At 44.2% G+C, this 19,140-nt stretch overlaps 1 protein-coding gene across 2 annotated transcripts in view; it reads left to right on the forward strand.

The window, feature by feature from the left end:
* The first annotated feature begins 11,039 nt into the window (after window positions 1-11,039).
* LOC311036246 (protein jagged-2-like) overlaps window positions 11,040-19,140 on the forward strand; it is a 62,213-nt gene continuing 54,112 nt past the window's right edge. For both annotated transcript variants that reach the window (XM_084044813.1, XM_084044814.1), the window contains exons 1-2: window positions 11,040-11,363; window positions 12,387-12,722. In XM_084044813.1, coding sequence (XP_083900939.1) covers window positions 11,292-11,363; window positions 12,387-12,722 — 408 coding nt within the window. In that variant the 5' untranslated portion in view covers window positions 11,040-11,291. The remainder of the gene's footprint in view (window positions 11,364-12,386; window positions 12,723-19,140) is intronic.

Here is a 19,140-nt window from a genome sequence, read left to right on the forward strand (position 1 = left end):
AGTTAAAATGTGTGTTACATTCACACACTGACAGCAGAGACAGCCATGCAAGACACCAACCTGCTCATCTGGTGGGTTCAGTGTCTTGCCCAGGCATACCTAAGAAGATGCCTTGCGGTTCCAGGCGGCTGCTCTACCTCCTGCCGCTCCAGGTCTGTGTGTGTGTGTGTGTGTGTGTGTGTGTGTGTGTGTGTGTGTGTGTGTGTGTGTGTGTGTGTGTGTGTGTGTGTGTGTGTGTGTGTGTGTGTGTGTGTGTGTGTGTGTGTGTGTGTGTGTGCGCGTGCGTGTGTCCAGGCTCCGCTGCATGTTAGGTATTTTCAGAGGTGGAGAGTGGGCTCTTGTCCAGGAGATCAAACACCTTGACCCTTTGAAGGGCGTCCATCCTTGAAACAAAGGTGAGCTAAAGGTCTGAACGAGACAGAGGGAGAGAGAGGGAAAGAGAAGAAGAAATAAGAAGTATGCTTTGTGTGAAGCAAGTCCTAACTTTCACACACACACACACACACGCACACGCACACGCACACACGCACACACACGCACACACACACACACACACACACACACACAGAGAGAGAGAAAGATTACTACAGTATCTGATGAGCCTTTCAGACAGATAAGTGGGACTGCAGTTTACATGTGAGCATTTTGGATTGTTTGGTCTAAGTGGAGAAATGGGTTCTGTGTTTTAAACTGATGCTTTAACAATGCACTACTGATCTTCCCGTTGACAGTAGTCAGATCATGAATGAGGATTTGGGGTGAGTTTGGTGGCACAGGACAAATCAATGAACACCACACAGGTCAGCTCTCAGTAGCACTGCTCTGTGACTGACAGTTCACCTGAACTGAACTCCAGCCAGCTGCTACTCCAAGGCGATTCAAACAAACATGATGAATTATTAGCAGCTGCTGTCTGAATAACATCAAACATCCACCCCTCCCTGTGATGAGCAAGGATGACCTGTCGCTGTCGGGAGGCTACAGTCACTGCCAGAGCAGACTTGAGACCTAAACGCAACAATTCGTCCAATCTCCTGGACTTACTGGAAGTCATCTCTGTTAGGGAGTAGATGAATGAGTAACACCCCCCCACCCTTCACCGCCAGGGCACTTGCTTCAACCGCGTGTGCGCGCTTGAGTGTGTCTACGCGTTGCGTAACCCTTCCTCTCGTTTTGTGTAAATGAGAGCCTATTATTAGAGGATTGGCCTGGTTGAATAAGAAGTTGAACGGAACATAAAAAGCTGCTATGATGATCGCTCCATTGTCAGAGCTCATTGTAGCAGAGAGACCACACAGGCAAGCTGTGACAGGTCTCTTTAAAGTTTACTCTTTTGTCTGATAAGAGCTCTACTCCGTTCTGTTTGCATTCTTCAGGACGGGACTTGTAAGCGTTTCTATGGCACCTTGCGCTGTCCCTTTGCCTGTGCGCGCACGGCGTGTGTGTGAGATTGTTTTTGAACACATTTCCCTCCAGAAGTCTTTTTCTATTATCTATACGAAACTGCCTGTACAGTGGTAGCTGAATCAGAAATAGAAAAAGAAGGGGGGGAGGGGGTATACAGAAAGATGGAGAGAGTATAAGAAGAATGAAGGCAGAGAGAGAGTCAGGGTGAAAAGGCAAAGAGATGAAGAGAAACAAAGAGAAAGTGAATGAGGTAAGACAGGATGAGGAAAGGAAAGTAAATAGAGAGATTTCAGAGTTTTATTCCACAACAAAATGGCCACCAGTTGAAAACATTCTCTATGCTAACATAGGCAATGTTTTTCTCTTGCAGGGAGAGTAATTTAAATGATTTATTACAGTAATGCCCGTTGTGAACTGTATGCCAATGATAACTCTGTATGACCTGGCCAAGTAATAGAATGTGTCAACAAATATGCACAACACATCAAACAACGTTCTTCTCTAGGCTATTACCCCACGAGCATGTCTATATGATTTATGGAGCACCAGACCATAGCCTCTATAGCCTTTGCAATTTGCAACGTCATGTCAGTAAAACAGCTAAATTCAGCATGTGTCAAACAATAAAAGAAATAAATTAACCCTACCTACAATGAATTGAAAATTCCTGCTTTTGCCCCTGCATAATGTTCAATGACTGAGCGACTTTGGGTACTAAGAAAAGCGCTATATACAGTATATCTGTAGATTCCTCAAGTTTGACACTTGTTGCATCTGTCCCTTAGTTTGTAAATAGGCTCAGTGTTTAGTTGTCTAAGCTTTGGCGTTATTTCGCATAGCTTGTTGATTATCATTTAAACGTTGTTTAATAAGTGTTAAATAGCTCTATATTCTGATAGTAGTCATTGCTGTAGAGTGTTAGTTCAGTTACTGGGGTCTCCCTGTCTCTCCAGCTGTTTAGAAAACATAAAATACCAATTATACAATCATACAATACAATCAGGAGAGAGAGAGAGGTCATACAGGATACTGAATAAACAAGTGAAATTGGAAGTGTTGACACAAATAAATTAGCAGGCAATTGAAGCTGATAAATAGGTACTCTTTCCTGATTGACTGAAACTGGCAACCCACCGAGTGCAAAGATACTGTAGTGTTGTAGATGTAGAGCATACAAAGACTGAGTTAGAAGAGGGAATGGGTGGTGGGAGCATGCACAGTTGTTGTAGGAACTATCCAATAACCCTGACGGCACAATGGTGTGCATTTCTATATGGTCTGCATTTCTATAGCAACCTTTATTCACACCGCTTTAGAGTGTGCATTGCATCCACCACTTCACACACCAACGGTGGAGGCAACCATGCAAGTCACCAACCTACTCACAACACATTGACGCGTTGTGAGCTTGTACATTGCCTTTTTTTTGTGCTATTTTTGAAAATAGAAATACATGAAAATGTAAGACTTTTGAACATGTTTGCCTATAATGACTTGTGCCACATGTCACATGTAGATGGATGGGTGTGGATTGAGATGCACTCATCTAAAATCTAATTAATCTGCTAAATCTTTTCGGTACAGAAAATATGCATAAAATAACTGAATTTAAGGTTAAATGCTAAAACTGGGGGGTGACATTTGCCATCCCCTGGGACCCCAAATGATGCCCCTGCCTGCCTGCAATGTAAGTTCCTCTGAGCAAGAGTGTCAGCTGGATACCTAAATTGTCACATCACTGCTAAAGTGAATTAATCCAGAGAGACAGAAAAGAGTTTGGGCAGAACTAATTGGCTGGTGGCGTTGGAGTCAGAATAAAACATCAAAAAGCTGTCAAATTGAAATGAATGAACCAGCAATGGTATATACAGTATTTTAGACAGGTTGCATGGATGAATTGAGCAGAAGGAATGAGCGCTATAGGCAGGTGAACTGGGTGCCAGGGTACATTAGGATATGAACAGTGAAAAGGGAAAGGGAGGTGAATCCCTGGTTCTTCATGTGCAGGTACACACACGCCATGCAATAAGCCGCTATTTATGCCTGGAGAGCTGACTCAGGGGTTTCAGACAATGGCAGAGGCTAACCTCTCTGCGGCATTCATGTCTAGAACCAGAACCGACCGATGCCAGAATTCGGGGTCCAATGCCGATCCTGATGTTGGAGAGTACTAGATCTCCTATTACCAATGTTTTGACGGGATATTTTGTCAATAAGTGGGACGTTTTCTAATCATTTTGAAAAATGTTTGATTAAGCTTTCTATTTGAGCATGTTTAACTTATTAAAAGCAAATAAATAGATTAACACAAATAACTTTTTGAAAAATAAACACATTACTTAAACTTTATTGTATTTATCCACTTAAGCCCTATTCACGCTTGTAGATCTGCTATTTTTTTTAAATGTTTTGTTTCGTCTGTAACGACATGCCCAAATTAGGACTCATCGGCTGCATAATTACTAATACCTATATTGTCCAAAAAGTCAAATAATGGCCTATCTATCGGCCAGACTGATACATCGCTCTAGCTCTGTTCATGTCCAGACATTGCTCAGAAGTACACCTGGAACCACTTAATCCACTACATTAAATACACTTTCATTTAATTGACAACTTGAGATGAAACACATCTGGAACAGGCACAGCCGGGTGTCATGTACAATACAACAGGCAATGTAAGGCACACAATATTGTAGGGGGTTCCCAAAGTTTTACAGCTTGAGACCCAAAAGAGACATTTGGTGTGTCCCTGGTACCCAAAAGTGAAATATTTTCACTATTTGTGAAGATTTTTGAAAATGTTTTTATGAAAATGTTGTGTGAAGTAAGGGGTGCCTCTCCTACACCCAGGTGTTGCACCCAAAATGGGTCACAATCAGTTGTTTGGGAATCACTGTTATAGGAGATAGCAGTAGATTATCTCCCATATGCATTAGTTATTCACTCACTGTGCAATCAAATACAGTAGCATGAGGTACAGCACAGAGGCATGCATGGTGAGTTTCCTGTTTAGCATTAAATGCATACTCTCATTCGATCATGGTGTAGTGATCAAGATGTTTGCACACATGCCCCCGCTGATCTAGAATCAGATACCAGAGATTTCTCTCCTGTGCCTCTCCTACCCTGTAAGCCCTCTCAGCTTTCCTAACAGTATTGTCTCTCCTTTGCTGTCTCCCTCCCAACTTTCCTACTTCCCATCTCTCCAACTGTCTCCCTCTCCCCATTCCTGCTCTGTCTCTCCTCTAGTTCACTGTCTTCCTCTCAGCTTTCCTACGGTCTGTCTCTCTTACGACATCTCCCTCTCAACTTTTCTACTGTCTGTCCCTATACACTGTCTCCCTCTCAGATTTCCTGCTGGCTATCTCAAAGGAATAAAGTAAAATGCAATATAAAATCAGTCAGGTATTATAGAGCAGTGGTTCTCAAACTTTTTCATGTCAAGGACCCCCAAAATTATATGTATCTGGCCGCGGACCCCCATCTCAAAATATTGTGTTCCAGGGACCCCCCAGAAGCAAAGATTTGAGTTACAAATGTTCGCTTTAAAAAAAAAATATATATATATTCAAAGGTTTGCACACATTTTCACGATTTTTCAAAAATAGCAGATCTACAAGCTCATAGCGCGGCACTCGGTGCCGCGCTATGAGCTTGTATATCTGCCTTTTTTGAATAGCCAAAGTATAAAAGGTCAGAATTATTGTGATGCTATATTAACACATTTTGCTGGGGACCCCCTGGAACCCCCTCAAGTACCCCTGGGGGTCCCCGGACCCCACTTTGAGAACCAACGTTATAGAGCATGCACATACAGTAAGTCCCGAGACTGAAGGCCATAGGACTGGTACAGGGTTGGCATCGAGGGTTTCACTTATCCAAGCTTATTCACATAACCACAAGAGTGGTATCTAGTGATGGACATATCAGGCCTACTATCTTTGGCAGGGTGTGCCACATTCTCTCTCTCTGTGTATAGACTTCAGCAGGGCTCCTTGTTTAGTCTTTGTTCCGCATTAGAGGGGCCGAGCAATGCGAGATGGCGCTTTATCTCCTGCCCACTGTCTTAATCCCTCAAACATTCAGCTCCAGAATATGAAAACAGGTATTCCAGTGGTGGGCCATTACCATAACATTATGAGTTGGGTTGACAGGGTTTCCCTCTGCTCTACTCCGTTCTTCTTCTTCTCTAACAGGGATGATGGTGGCAGGGGGCAGGAAAAAAAACTGTGCAATCACCATGAAGGAACCCTGAAGGTTGGTGTGTATCATGTTTGCCTGCACAATGGTACGTGCGTGTGCGTGTGCGTGTGTGTGTGTGTGTGTGTGTGCGTGCGTGCGTGCGTGCGTGCTTGTGTGTGTGTGTGTGTGTGTGTGTGTGTGTGCATGTGTGTGTGCATGAAAGCTGTAGGTTATTGTATGGCTCACAGCACATCTACTTTAATAAAGACAATGTTCTGCACAACGCTGAAGGGGACACGGGGTAGCGGTGTGGTGGGATTTTAACCAAGCCAACTGGAATAAATGTGACTTCAGAGGTTTGGTGTGCAGCCTTCAGTACAGCACTTATAGTAAAGTAAAGTGATCATTCAATCCTGTTGAATTCCTCCAAGATTTCCCAACCTGCCAATTGCCCACAGATGTTCACCTGCACCTGACTCACTGCAGCTGCAGTATGTGTGTAGGCAGAGAGCTGTGTTCTTGTTGTTCAGACTTGTAGCAATGGCTACAGACACACTTTTGATTTCAATGCAGTTCCTTTCATTTGCACAGGCCAGGACACAGAAACATGCAGGTCTGGACAAATAGCATTCTTACTGTGATTAGCCAAATTGCACAAAGTGGACAGAATGCTATTTTGATTGGAATTATATATAATCGGGCTGCTATGCATGTATTATGCATTTTGTATACAAACAACTAAAGTGTAATATTCATGCCAGATATTTTTTTTAAGTAACCACTGCTTATGTCTGAATCATTGCTCATTTATTGGCCAAGTACAAAAGCTGTACAGGAATTTGTGTTGGTGGCATTGATGTGTAGAATATGTACTCTTTCTTTGCAGTATAAGTCCATACTGGCAACAGTACCTCACTTCAGTATAACTAGACAGGTGCCTGTTGGGTACTGGCCTACTCGGGAACGATGCAAGTTGAGAACGATGCAAATAGGGAATGCATGCCCCACCCTGTTATGTAATCCGTTATACCCGTTGTCATAGTGCCCGTTGTAACCGTCTGTCTGTCTGTATGTCTGTCTGTCTGTGTCCCTTTTGTGCCCATATGGAAAAGTCCTTGTGCAGTAGTAAACGTCTGTGGAGAATATGTAAAGAGTGCAAACTGACTGTGGAAAGTGGACTTGACTAACTAATCAAATGACAGGTGTGGGGAATTTGCCAAATCAAGCTTAGGCTGTGGTTGCCATGGCAATCAATTGGCTCATTTGGGCCACGGCCAGAGCGTTTTCCGGCGGTTCTGGACAACCGCCTATCCGACCAACTCTACGCCGGGCACTGCACTCCCTCGGGTCGTCGGCGACGCGCGTGTCGAATCGGTCGGTCAAACGGTTCTCAAGATACGTGGATTACAGACGTACGTACATATGTACCGAGATTCCCTGCAATTATTGTACAAGAACTGTGCCCGTGCTACTCGGGAACGATGCAAGTTGGGAACGATTCAATACCCGTCATACCCATTGTAATTGTCTGTCTGTCTGTGTCTCTCTTATGCCCATATATGGATATCTCTATGTCTGTCCTTTCCCTTTTATGCCCATATATGGAGATCCCTCCATATATGATGATGTTATCATTATGGCCATATATGGGCATGCCCACATATGGGCATATCAGGGGGATCGGCGGTTCTGGAAAGTCCTTGTGCAGTGGTAAACGTCTGTGGAGAATGTGTGGAGAATGTCTGAAGAGTGGATATGCAGTACTGTATTCAATGGGAGGTGCCTCCAGGACTGTATCAGGCATAATGGAGGAGGGTCCAGTACCCTATCTGCCCCTGTGAAGTGCACTTGAGCAAGGCACCAAATCCTTAACAATCTCCAAGAGGCATAGTGTTTTTAGCAGACCCTGTGCGCACTCACACGCACTCGCACAGTCACGCATATGCTCACTCTCATAGTGGGTTTGTCTCTTGCGGAGCCACGTCGTAAACATGCTCAGAAAAGTTGCTATGATCTGGTGAGATTAGAGCAGATGTCCAGTATCAATCCCCGGGGCAGCTGCTGTGCCCTCTAGTGAGACACTGAAACCCTACCTGATGAGGATGATCAGGCTGAATGATCATTAAAAATGGCATTAAATTACAAAATGACTTTGTCCACTGTCAGTCACTCTAATTATTACACAACACGAGGGAATTGACCACAGATGCTCTCCTAGAATACGTTGAGTAATCTAGCCTTCCTAATTAACCTCATTACTTCCCCAGTTTATCTGCACAAGCTGGGTTTCTCATGGATCCTTATCGCTGCTGATAAGAGCCGTCGTAAAGAGAGGAGCACTGCAGGTGTGTGTGTGTGCGTGTGTGTGTGTGTGTGTGTGTGTGTGTGTGTGTGTGTGTGTGTGTCTACGTGACCATGAGTGTGAGTGGGTGTTGCTATGTAAGTGTTAATGTGCATGTTTAGGTATTTATGTGAATGTCTGTGTATGAATGGTATGCAAGTTTGAGTGTGTGTGTGTGTGTGTGTGTGTGTGTGTGTGTGTGTGTGTGTGTGGGGGGGGGGGGGGGGGGGGAGACATGGTCACTGCACCTGCTTCCCAGAGTGGAAACATCTGTTGTGTAGTGTCATAGACCACCTGTCTGCCTGTGTCCTGCTGGCTGGGTAATACTACCAATAACTGACTACCACCACAGCTCACAACTAGCATGTGTCACACTGGCGGGATAACCCAGCTAACTGACTACCACATCTCACAACATGTGTCTCATTGGCGGGATAATACAGCTAACTGACTACCACAACTCACACCATAGGCTAATGGTCACATAATAACCATACTGGCTATTACTCCTTATAGCTAGCCTATTTATTATTTAATTACAGGGCAAAGGCATGAAGAAATCAAGTTTAAAGGTCATGATGCAAGGCAAATGTATTACAGAAAAAAGCTAAGTTTTAACAAAGAGTCTTTCTGAGATTGAAGACTCTAAAGAAGACTCAGTCAAATCATTGTTTTTTTCTGTAATACATTCTCTTTGTCTCATGGATGGCTATGAGAGTGCGATTGCTTTCCTTTGCTCCATAACCACCAACTGCCTACCTCGTCATCTCTACCAACGCGTTGTGCAAGACATATTCACTTTGATATGATTTTGGCTGCTGCTAACTGGCCGGGTACTACAGTGATGGTATAGAACCATCACTGCCAGGGTTATGGGTTCCATTCTTTACATCGCTCAATGGCTTGCGTATGGTTTTTACCACTGCTAAATGACTATACCACTCCTGATGTTGCTCACTCCACCAGTGGCTATGATTTCTTTCGCTCCGTTTTATCGCAGAATGGACGTGTCCGAGGTACAAGTGACAACCTCGAGTCGTAAATATGCGAGTTGTGGTCCAGTGAGAGCTCTAGTGCCCTGAACAGCTCAAGGCAGCACAGCTGTGCTTGGTAGAGAGCTCACAGGCAGGGAGGAGAAGTACAGACCTTCGATGCCCATCTCTGGCAGCTTGTTTGTAAACCATCAATACATTTTAGGTAAGAAATAGCCTAGTCCATGCTTACTTCAGAGCACAGCATCCTTCTGGTTGGCTGCCGCTCTGTCTCCACACATAGCGGTAGTGGCAAAGTTGAACTTTTGTCAACTTTGCCGATCCACTTTTTGCTGGCTCCACCTCCTGCGGCAGTGGGGAAGGCAACGGCAAGGTTCCTTGCCGCTTTCTCAGAACGTGGCGGTGAAATACCACTGCTGGTGTGAATTCAGCGTGTGTATGTGTGATACAGTATACCTGCACTTCTACTATGCTAACTACCATTATGCATCGCTATCCTCCAGCCTGTGCTTTTACCACCAACCAATTCCACCACCCAAAATGATTCATTTCAAATAGCGAAGTGACGTAGTTCAACCCAGGTGTGACAGCAAATGTTAAAGGGATAGTTCACCCCCAAAATGACTTTTTTTTCCTATCGATTAGTCAAGCCATGGAGACTTGGATTCATGGATATTTTTTTGTTTTTGTCGCATTCCTAAGCCAATAATTTGGCAGCGGTTCCGGAGGCAAAGAGTCTCCTTTGTGTCTCCTACTGGAACCACTGCCGACCGGTCCACTGGTCATCAAATTATTGGCTTAGGAATGCGACAAAAACAAAACAATATCCATGAATTTAAGTCTCCATGGGATGATTAATCGATAAAAAAGTACATTTTTGGGGTGAACTATCCCATTCATTTTACAGAGATTTTGCAGTGTATATCTACTATGCCATATGATATCCAGCACGGTACACTGTACTGAAATCATGTCATGGATTCGATTCTGTGTTGCTCATTTCTTTGGTAATAGAACATGGCATTACTGCAAACGTTATGGGCTTCATTCTCACTGGCTGCTACCAATATGAATTCACTGCATTAACACTGTGTACATTTATTACCAGGGTTGAAGTAACCAGACAGTAGAGGGCGCCCATAGACATGTTTCTCTGCATACGTGACAGTGGCTGCTCAGAGCTCAGTGGTCCTGTGCTTATTATGGTCCAGTGCTACTGTACTCAAACAGTGAATACTAAAGTTGCTGCATGTTTTTATACGAGTCCACTTTACAATAATCAAATAAATAAATAAATAAATACATCAATTAAATTAATTAAATAAAGAAATAAAGAAACAATAGTAGGGGATGACAGAGTGAAATAACTTGTTGTTTATTGATTAAAGCCAACAACAAAATGGACGGACAAAAAAAAACATACTCATTTATATGCAATCTTCTCTGTGGACCAAAAAACTTAACGCAGACGACGACGTCTGTTAATGAAATTCATCACGGTTAATTTTCATAGGGCCACTCCGCCTCCCGCCTCCGTGTGATTGGCTCTTGGCCGCTCCTCCACACAGAGGGCTGGAGCCACAGGAGCCAGTGAATGGTTCGCGGAGCTGCCAATCATCACGGCTCTCGTCGGTAGCGTTGCCATGTCCGCTTAGTATAAGCGACTTTGGGCTTATTTTTCTGTAAAGTTGCTTGTAAATATTGGTGGTTACGTTTTTTGGGAGCTTGTTTCTAAAGTGTAGTTGTTTATTTGGGCTTGTTTCCCTAATGTTGTTTAAACCAGTGGTTCTCGTTATCCAACATTTTCATGTCAGGGACCCGGACCCCCCAAATATGTATTTTTCACCGACCCCCATCTGAAAAAAATGTGCCAGGGACCCCCATACCAGATTTGTATTCAAATTATTTTATTTTATTTTATTTTTTTACAAATTCTAAAATGTTTGTTTTTCCCATGATGAACATAGATTTGCTCATGTGGCTTAAGTCGCTTCTTTTGGGCTTGTTTTCATAGAACTGGTTGCTTGTTTCTCTCGCAGAACTTGGCAACACTGCTCGTCGGGCTCTCATTAGGCTGTGAAACAGATCGCCTCGCCTCGCCGTGGGTTGGTTGAGTGAGTGGAGCGGTAGGTGGGGGATACAGACAGTCGTGCGTCTCTGTCAGTGCAGTGCGCTTTCCTAGGCTGAAGGGACGTCTGATCCGGGTCTACCCTCGTTGGGATTGTATCTGTAGGGGGAATAAGATCCAATAAGATCCTCCATCCACGTCTTGCATGCCAGGGAGAGAAGGATCCACTCCAATTTGTTGAGAGATAATCAAGGCATTTTTCTTCCTAAATGGTAGCCAACACTAATCAGCCGGAGACATGTGGAATTGTACGTGGAAATTGCATTGCGTCTCAATAGTGTGTCTTCTTCTGCTGACGGTGTGGACCGAGGTGAGAACTTTTTTGTATTTTTTATTTTATCTTATAAATAAACCGTGTGACCGATTTGAAATAATATTATTGACAGTGTTGGGAGCTATTTATCTCTTCAAACAACGGTGGACTCATTCATTTCCGAAAATTCAATTGGGGTGAAATTCCACTCTTAATTGAATTGCGTGTTTTGCCGATTGAATCATGTGATCTTGGAATTTCCTAAATTAGAGCTTTTCCTCCAGACAAATAAATCAGGTTTAACTTTTTTTTCTACTGACAGTGTTTTGCCGCTGGGAACATTGGTAAATTATGAGTTAGAATAAGCCCATCAGTTGTGTGACATTCATTAGTGTGTAGCCTACGTTCAGTCCCTTTTCACATAGGCCTACTTAAATAAAGGCTCATTGACAATAAGGCAAATAAATGTGCTAAAAAGTTTTCTCTAAAGCAATCAACGACGTATAGTGAATGTTTAAAAAAAAAAGCCAATTCGGGCCAAGATCCACCGTAGGGGCTTCTCTTGATTTGCAGAGTGGGCTAAATTGGAGTAGGTCGTTTTATCCAAGCCTCCAAATGGGTGCCGATAAAGTTCAATTTAGGGCTGTCACGATTATGACATTTTGCTTGAGGATTAATTGTCATTTGTTTTTGGCTTTTAGGCTTCGTAAACCAGGGTTTAGGACTAGGTTTGCACAGGGCAGATATGAAAAATAACATACACATTTAATTACGTTATACTTTAATAAGAAAACATTAATAGTGGAAGTAGCCGATCTACACGCTCAAAACGTGTGATGTGTTGTAAGAGCTTGTAGATCTGCTATTTCCACAATTTATGTTTGGAAAAAAAAAAGTTAAAAATGTTCATATATTATATTAACATTTTGAAAATGGAAATGATTACGACGATTATGCAAAAAGGCCTGAATTCAACTTGGCCAAAATGTATACAACAACCACCAGGCTGGTCGCCAAGTGTAAACACTTGACTCATATGTTTTTTCCTCTTTCTCTCCTGTGTGATCGTGATATTTTTAGGTGTCCCATTCCACGGGCTATTTCGAGCTGCAGCTGATTTCCGTGGAGAATCCCAAAGGTGAGCTCCTGAGCGGCGAGTGCTGCGACGGCGACCGCGACGTCGCGGGGGAGGACGGCGACCACCGCTGCAGCCTGGACGAATGCGACACGTACTTCAAAGTGTGCCTGAAGGAATACCAGACCGAGGTCACCACCACGGGACACTGTACCTATGGAACTGGAACTACTAGCGCTCTCGGTGGGAATACTTTTCAGTTCAGGAGCACCAAGAACGGTCAAAGTCGAAGCAACAATGACGCCGGGAAGATCGTCATGCCGTTCCAGTTCGCCTGGCCGGTAAGTTGATGGATGGGTAACCGGAAGGCTCGCCCCAAAACACGCTCGCCCCCGTTTCTTTCGCGGACCGCTCGCCCCCAGTGGTTATTGTATTCTTGTGTTTTGTTTTACTGAGGATGAGGTTAGAAATACGTTAAGGGTCAGGCATAGTTATACTGAGGTTAAGTTTAGGAATAAGGTTAGGTTTTAGGCGTGTTACTGAGGTTACGTTTAGGAATAAGGTTAGGTTTAGGCATAGTTTTACTGAGGTTACGTTTAGGAATAAGGTTAGGTTTAGGCATAGTTTTACTGAGGTTACGTTTAGGAATAAGGTTAGGCTTTAGGCATAGTTAACTGAGGTTACGTTTCGGAATACATGGGCTGGTGGAGACCGTTCCGAGGTCGCCGGATATGCCCCGGGGCGACTGTGTTTTGGGGCGAGCGTTTTGATGAGTGTTATTATCACACCATTTGAACCAGATTGTAACATATTAATTTAGAGGTCCTTGCTCCTTGACATGAACATATTTGAGAACCCACTGGTTTAAATAATAATAATTATCTTTTGGAAACAAACTACCAATGTTTACAAGCAACTTCACAGAAAAAGAAGCCCAAAGTCGCTTATAATAAGCGGACATGGCAACACTGCATTTCAAGTGTCACTTGACGCAGTTAGGAAGACGCACTAGGGCGGCTTCGGTCCAACGATTTTTAGTGGTTTCCAAAACGTTGTACGGTTTCAAAGGCTAGCAGAGTTCTAAAGCGTGCCAGTCATTTTTGCGCGTGTCCCCCTGGCGACTTTGAGAGAGACGCACCCACCTTCTGTCAAGGGGGAGCACGCCTTTATGTCATGCTATAGGGAGGGGACTTCAACAGGGTGTCCGGGACCCCTAGGGGGTCCTCAGAGTTACTGCAGGGGGTCTGCCAATTCTTTGTGTGATGGGATTCCTTTTTTATTTTATTTTTTACATTAACCACTTGCCTAGCATCCCTATTCTGAGGAGAACTTTAGCCAAAATGAGCAGATCTACAAGCTTAACACGCGTTGTAAGGCGTTGTGAGCTTGTAGATCGGCTCTTTTTGGCAAAGAGGTGTTTGGTGTTTATGGAAAAAAAGCAGACCAAGTACAGAGAGAAAGGTCAAGTGTACTAAGTAATGATGGTTTAAGTGGTTAAATGTCTGAAAAACACATTAACATGAATCCAATACACAGTGATGATTAGTGCTGTCAAACTAGTCTATGACGCCATCTATGAAATCTATGAAAAGGTTTAATCTGCAACACAATGTCATACAATAGGGGGTCCCTGCTTCATCCCTTCTCTCAGCTAAGGGGTCCTCGGCCTGAAAAACGTTGAAAAAAGCTTCTAAAGCGTGCCAGTCATTTTTACGTGTGTCCCCCTGGAGACTTTGGCGAGACGCACCCACCTGCTGTCAAGGGGGAGCACGCCTGTATGTCATGCTATAGGTCATGAGGTCCATACGTTTCCCCTCGTCCTTAAGTGATTGCCTGCACGGCCAGTCTGTACTATTTTTGATCGAGTGTAACAGTCCAGCAAAGGCACTTGTCCACATGACGCTCGCAGCGGGAATAAGGGCTCATGGGGACATTTTACGCACGGCTTCTCGTGCCTTTTATCTCGATTTGATGGGTTACCTAACAGCTGCCGTGTCTCTGGATCCGGTTCTAGTTTATAGGGCTGATGTGTGGGAGTGGGCTGGTGGTAGTGGTGATGATGGTTGTGTATGTGAGACAACACTAGTACAGACCTGTTCATCACAGTGTACTGTAGTGTAGTGCGCTGGAGGCATGTGTCATCATAGTATGGAGGTGAAGATAAGATAAAGCTATTATTCATCATCCCTCTGGAGAATCGTGCTTGTTAGCAGACAGTAGCAGATTAAAGATAGAGATAGATAGAACACAAAAGGAGTGGCATCACTAAATATAACAAAACGAATGCCCTTGATCCTAAAAATATGAAAGGACAGACGAAAATACATAGTAATAATGCATCCAGTCAGAGCATAGGGCCAGGATTCAGTTGTGTAAGAGTTTCCAGGGTAACGCAGATTAGTAAAATGCCACAGCTAATAGCATGACAATGCTGTGTTCTGAACTTGTGTACAAAGGTGGACGGAAGTAAATCGTTGTTTAGAAATAGAGATTAGTGTGACGACACTATAAAACTAACTATGCATACTTCACGGTCTAGTAGTAGGTAGCTTATGTTTTTAAGCTAGGCAGAGGAGCCAGAGCCAATCAAATTCAGATTCTCTTCCTTTGCTGGATCGCCACTATGGCAAACAGGCAAGAAGCGGGCAACCCTAGCTCCTTTAAAACTGTGGTTTCACCATTCTGCTGCATCCATGGGGTAGGTGTGTGAGGCAGTGAGAGGGGGCTCTCCGTACCGTCACTTAAAGGTCACACGTTCAATCCCACCTGTCCCATTTGAAGTTGAGGTGCCCTTGAGCAAGTACGCCCTACCTGCTCGCCCACTGTTGCTCGGCTCTGTGGACAAGAGAGAGGCCCTGGGGAAAATGCCCCGAAATAAAAAACATATACAGTAACCCCCATAGTAGGGTTTCATGCCGGAGTGTCTCTCTCACACACACACGCACGCGCGCACACACACACACACACACACACACACACACACACACACACACACACACACACACACACACACACACACACACACACACACACACACACACACACACACACACATTTGTATTACTATACTTGTGCCGACATCAGCTTTAGGACAGCCATTTTCTGAATGGCATTTTTAAAATTGTTAGCATTTTTATACTCCAACCGTAATGCTGAAAATAGCAGATCTACAGCACAAGTTCGGAACGTGTCGCACTGTGGCGTTAAGAGCTTGTAGATCAGCTATTTTCGGTGCGAGACACCGGCGCACGAGTCATAACTCCAACCCTAACCCCTAAACCCAACTCTGAATGCCTAATCCTAACCCCAAACTGAATCGTTTCTTTATTGTCCGCCAAACTCTAACACCTATTTCTCTTGTGAGGAGGACCAGAATTATTTTCCCCTCACAATGTCTATTGGTCAAATTCTGCTATACTTGTGGGACAGTTGGCCCTCACAAGTATAGTAATGCAAGTACACACACACATACAGTATATATATATTGGTACACTTAGTGTGGTTGTCTGGCTACGTGACCTGCCCATTCATCAGCCCCCATGGTCAGCTGTCAGCAGAGGGGAAGATGGAAGTAGTAACTCAGAGGCCCCCAGGGCTGGATACAATTACCACTAAGTTTGTGTGTGTGTGTGTGTGTGTGTGTGTGTGTGTGTGTGTGTGTGTGTGTGTGTGTGTGTGAGACACAGGGAGCAGGGTATCAGTGACATCGCCGCTACTCAAACAAGTGAAGATCCCCAACAGCAGACCCCCCCCCCCCCAACACACACACATTCAGTCAATCTGGGCTGGGGGACGCCGTTACACGCCGCCTCTCAGGTTCACCCTTCCACCGTTACTGGGTCATTGTCTAAGTTGGTGTGTGTGTGTGTGTGTGTGTGTGTTTGTGTGGGGGTGTGTGTGTGTGTGTGTGTGTGTGTGTTGTTGGGTCATTGTCCAAGTTGGATTATACCGTGTGTGTGTTTGGGTCATTGTCTAAGGCGTGCGTGCGTGCACACAAGTGTGTGTGTGCATACTTAATACTGTTTGTGTGTGTGTGTGTGTGTGTGTGTGTGTGTGTGTGTTGGGTTTATTGTCCCAAGTTAGCGTGTGTGTGTGTGTGTGTGTGTGTGTGTGTGTGTGTGTGTGTGTGTGTGTGTGTGTGTGTGTGTGTGTGTGTGTGTGTGTGTGTGTGTGTGTGTGTGTGTGTGTGTGTTTTCCAGTGTCCATGCATGGGTTCAGGTGATGAACAATAGGGAGGAAGGTATTGATGCTTCAGACCACTGAATACCCTGCTCAAAGTACACAGTACTTCTAATGTATGTTTTATCACTGTACAGCACTAATACTTGTACAATGAGGATGTAGAACACACAAACATGCACACGCACGCACGCACACACGCACACGCACACGCACATGCACACGCACACGCACACACACACAAGGTGGTTCATTGTGTTTTGAATAAGCTCCATGTGATAAAAGGTGTATGTAAAAGAGGTTGTGAACTATGAAGGGAATTGACCTCATGTCGTTTGTGTGAGTACAAAGAGTGTGTTGAGCTCCAGAGACACAAAGACTCACAGGGCTATGAACGGTAACACACCAGCCACTCCACTGGGTTGCTGTCATCGTCACTTTTTATCAGCTCTGGGTTTTTCCTTTGTCTTTGAAAAAGAGGAAGTTAATTTGATTTATGTCCATTTTGGGACGGGGAAAACCTCAAGCTTATCATGTGTATAAGATCATAATATAAACATAGAGAATCCACTCTGTTAGGTTGCTATCACCTTGCCAACCAATGCCTTGCATTACATAATAGCCATTATTTGTTGTAATTTCATGCTCTCAATTATTTTGTAATAGGTAGGTGTGACCCCGACTCCATGTACATGGTGTGCAATACTAGTCTGAGCCTGACTGCAGACAGTCTATGTGGGCTGCAAGTTGGTTTTATAACCCTACTGTTCCACTGGCTGGTAAACGGGACTGATGGTCCCTAATAGAGTATTTTACGAAGGGTAAAACAGAATGCATACAAAAGTTAAACAGAGGTCAGGTTTCACAAAGAAAGTCTGACGGTAAATAGAGAACAAGGGCATTCATCAAAATCGTTTAACATCTCTGGAAAAAAATATATCAGCAACGAGGACCGTTTTACAAATAGTTCAGTACCAATCAACCACTCTTCCCTCATAGTTGAATAATTGATTAATTGGTCAGTTTATTCTTAGACTTTGTTAGTTGATTAGTAAATTGTTATGCTTTTTTCCCATGCTGAACTAATTATGCCTTGAATAATTATGACTGCATCTTTTGTAAAACTCTAGAAATAACCCTTTAATTATACAAGTCTATAGGACAAGAGCCAGTAGCCATTGTGAAATTAGAATGTTCAATTCACAACCTGAAAAGACTGATCTCTACATGATTCTATGCAGCTAACACAATTTTACATATTTGTTGTTTACATCAACTAATAGATTAGTCAACACATTCATGACTAAATTTACTAGTCGACTAAGAATTTCTTTAGTTGAGGATAGCCCGATAAATACTGTTGGGGGGTTTCCTTCCTCCTCTTGCATGGACCATTTTGTTCCAAAACTCAATCTGTCTTGTCCAACACAACGGCCTCATATTAAAGCCATGGCCTTCATGGGGGCTGTGGTCACAGCCTAGCATACTGTACTGTTGGTTAATAAACAGGGCTGATTGTCCCTAACAGGCTCTGTTTTCAATGAGGCCATGTCTTGTAGCCTGTGGTGCTGGTGAGGGGTGGCATCCCCTGGTTGGTCGCAGCAGTATCTGGGCCACTGGCTCTTGTCATGAATTAGCCGAGAAAGAAAAAATCAAGACATTGTACCATTGCCCCCTTCTCTCTCTCGCCCTCTCTCTCTCTCTCTCTGCCTTCATGCTTCAAACCCTCGGGCTGTTTGGGTCTTTAGTGACATGTTTTTATCATGAAAGAGCAGGAAGGGAGAGAGAGAGTGAGAGATGGAAGGTCAAGAAATAAAGAGGAGAGGAGAAAAGGAAGGGGTGAGGAAGGTAAGAAGAGAAGGGAGGTGGAAACCGAGGGAAGGCGTGAAGTTTGATTATAAAAAGAAAGGATTGAGAGAGGGATGGAGGAAAAGGAGAGAGGTGAAGCAGGGAGAGGTGAGGGACCGAAGGGAAAGAGATGGAGGGGGAGAGAGAGAGGGAGGGAAGGACTGAGGAAGGGAGAGTGAGAGATGAAGGACAGGAAAGGAGGGAAGAACGATGCTGAAGAGAAGAGGAAGAAGGGGGTATATTTAGGAGCGGATTCTTCACTCAACGTGCTGCTTTTTGACTGTAGGGCCAAGAGAAAACAAGCATTCACTTCTCCTACTACCCCCCCCTCCCCACCCCTCCATCTCTCCCTCCTTATGGGGTATTTTTAGAGACATTCTGCCCACTCTCTCTCTCTCTCTCTCTCTCTCTCTCTCTCTCTCTCTCTCTCTCTCTCTCTCTCTCTCTCTCTCTCTCTCTCTCTCTCTCAGTCCCTCTCCCTCTAAATGAAGGATTAAGGGGTGTACTCCTTTGGTTTCATGGTCATTTCTTCCACCCCCCGGTCACACTCCTGCCAGAGTTTCTCCTCCATCTGGCAGCAGGTTTGACAAGAAGTTAACACCGCCGAGATAGAGAGTACAGACAGCACCGAGGTGTCCCAGCTGTTGTCCACCAGACCTCCGCCTATGCTGGTACTCGGCTGTACGCTGTGAAAGATCGCAATTGCAACGTTGACTCCTGGCCTGCAATTTT

This window comes from Gymnoscopelus microlampas (genome assembly GCF_963454915.1).
Source record: "Gymnoscopelus microlampas genome assembly, chromosome: 20".
Classification (NCBI taxonomy): domain Eukaryota; kingdom Metazoa; phylum Chordata; class Actinopteri; order Myctophiformes; family Myctophidae; genus Gymnoscopelus; species Gymnoscopelus microlampas.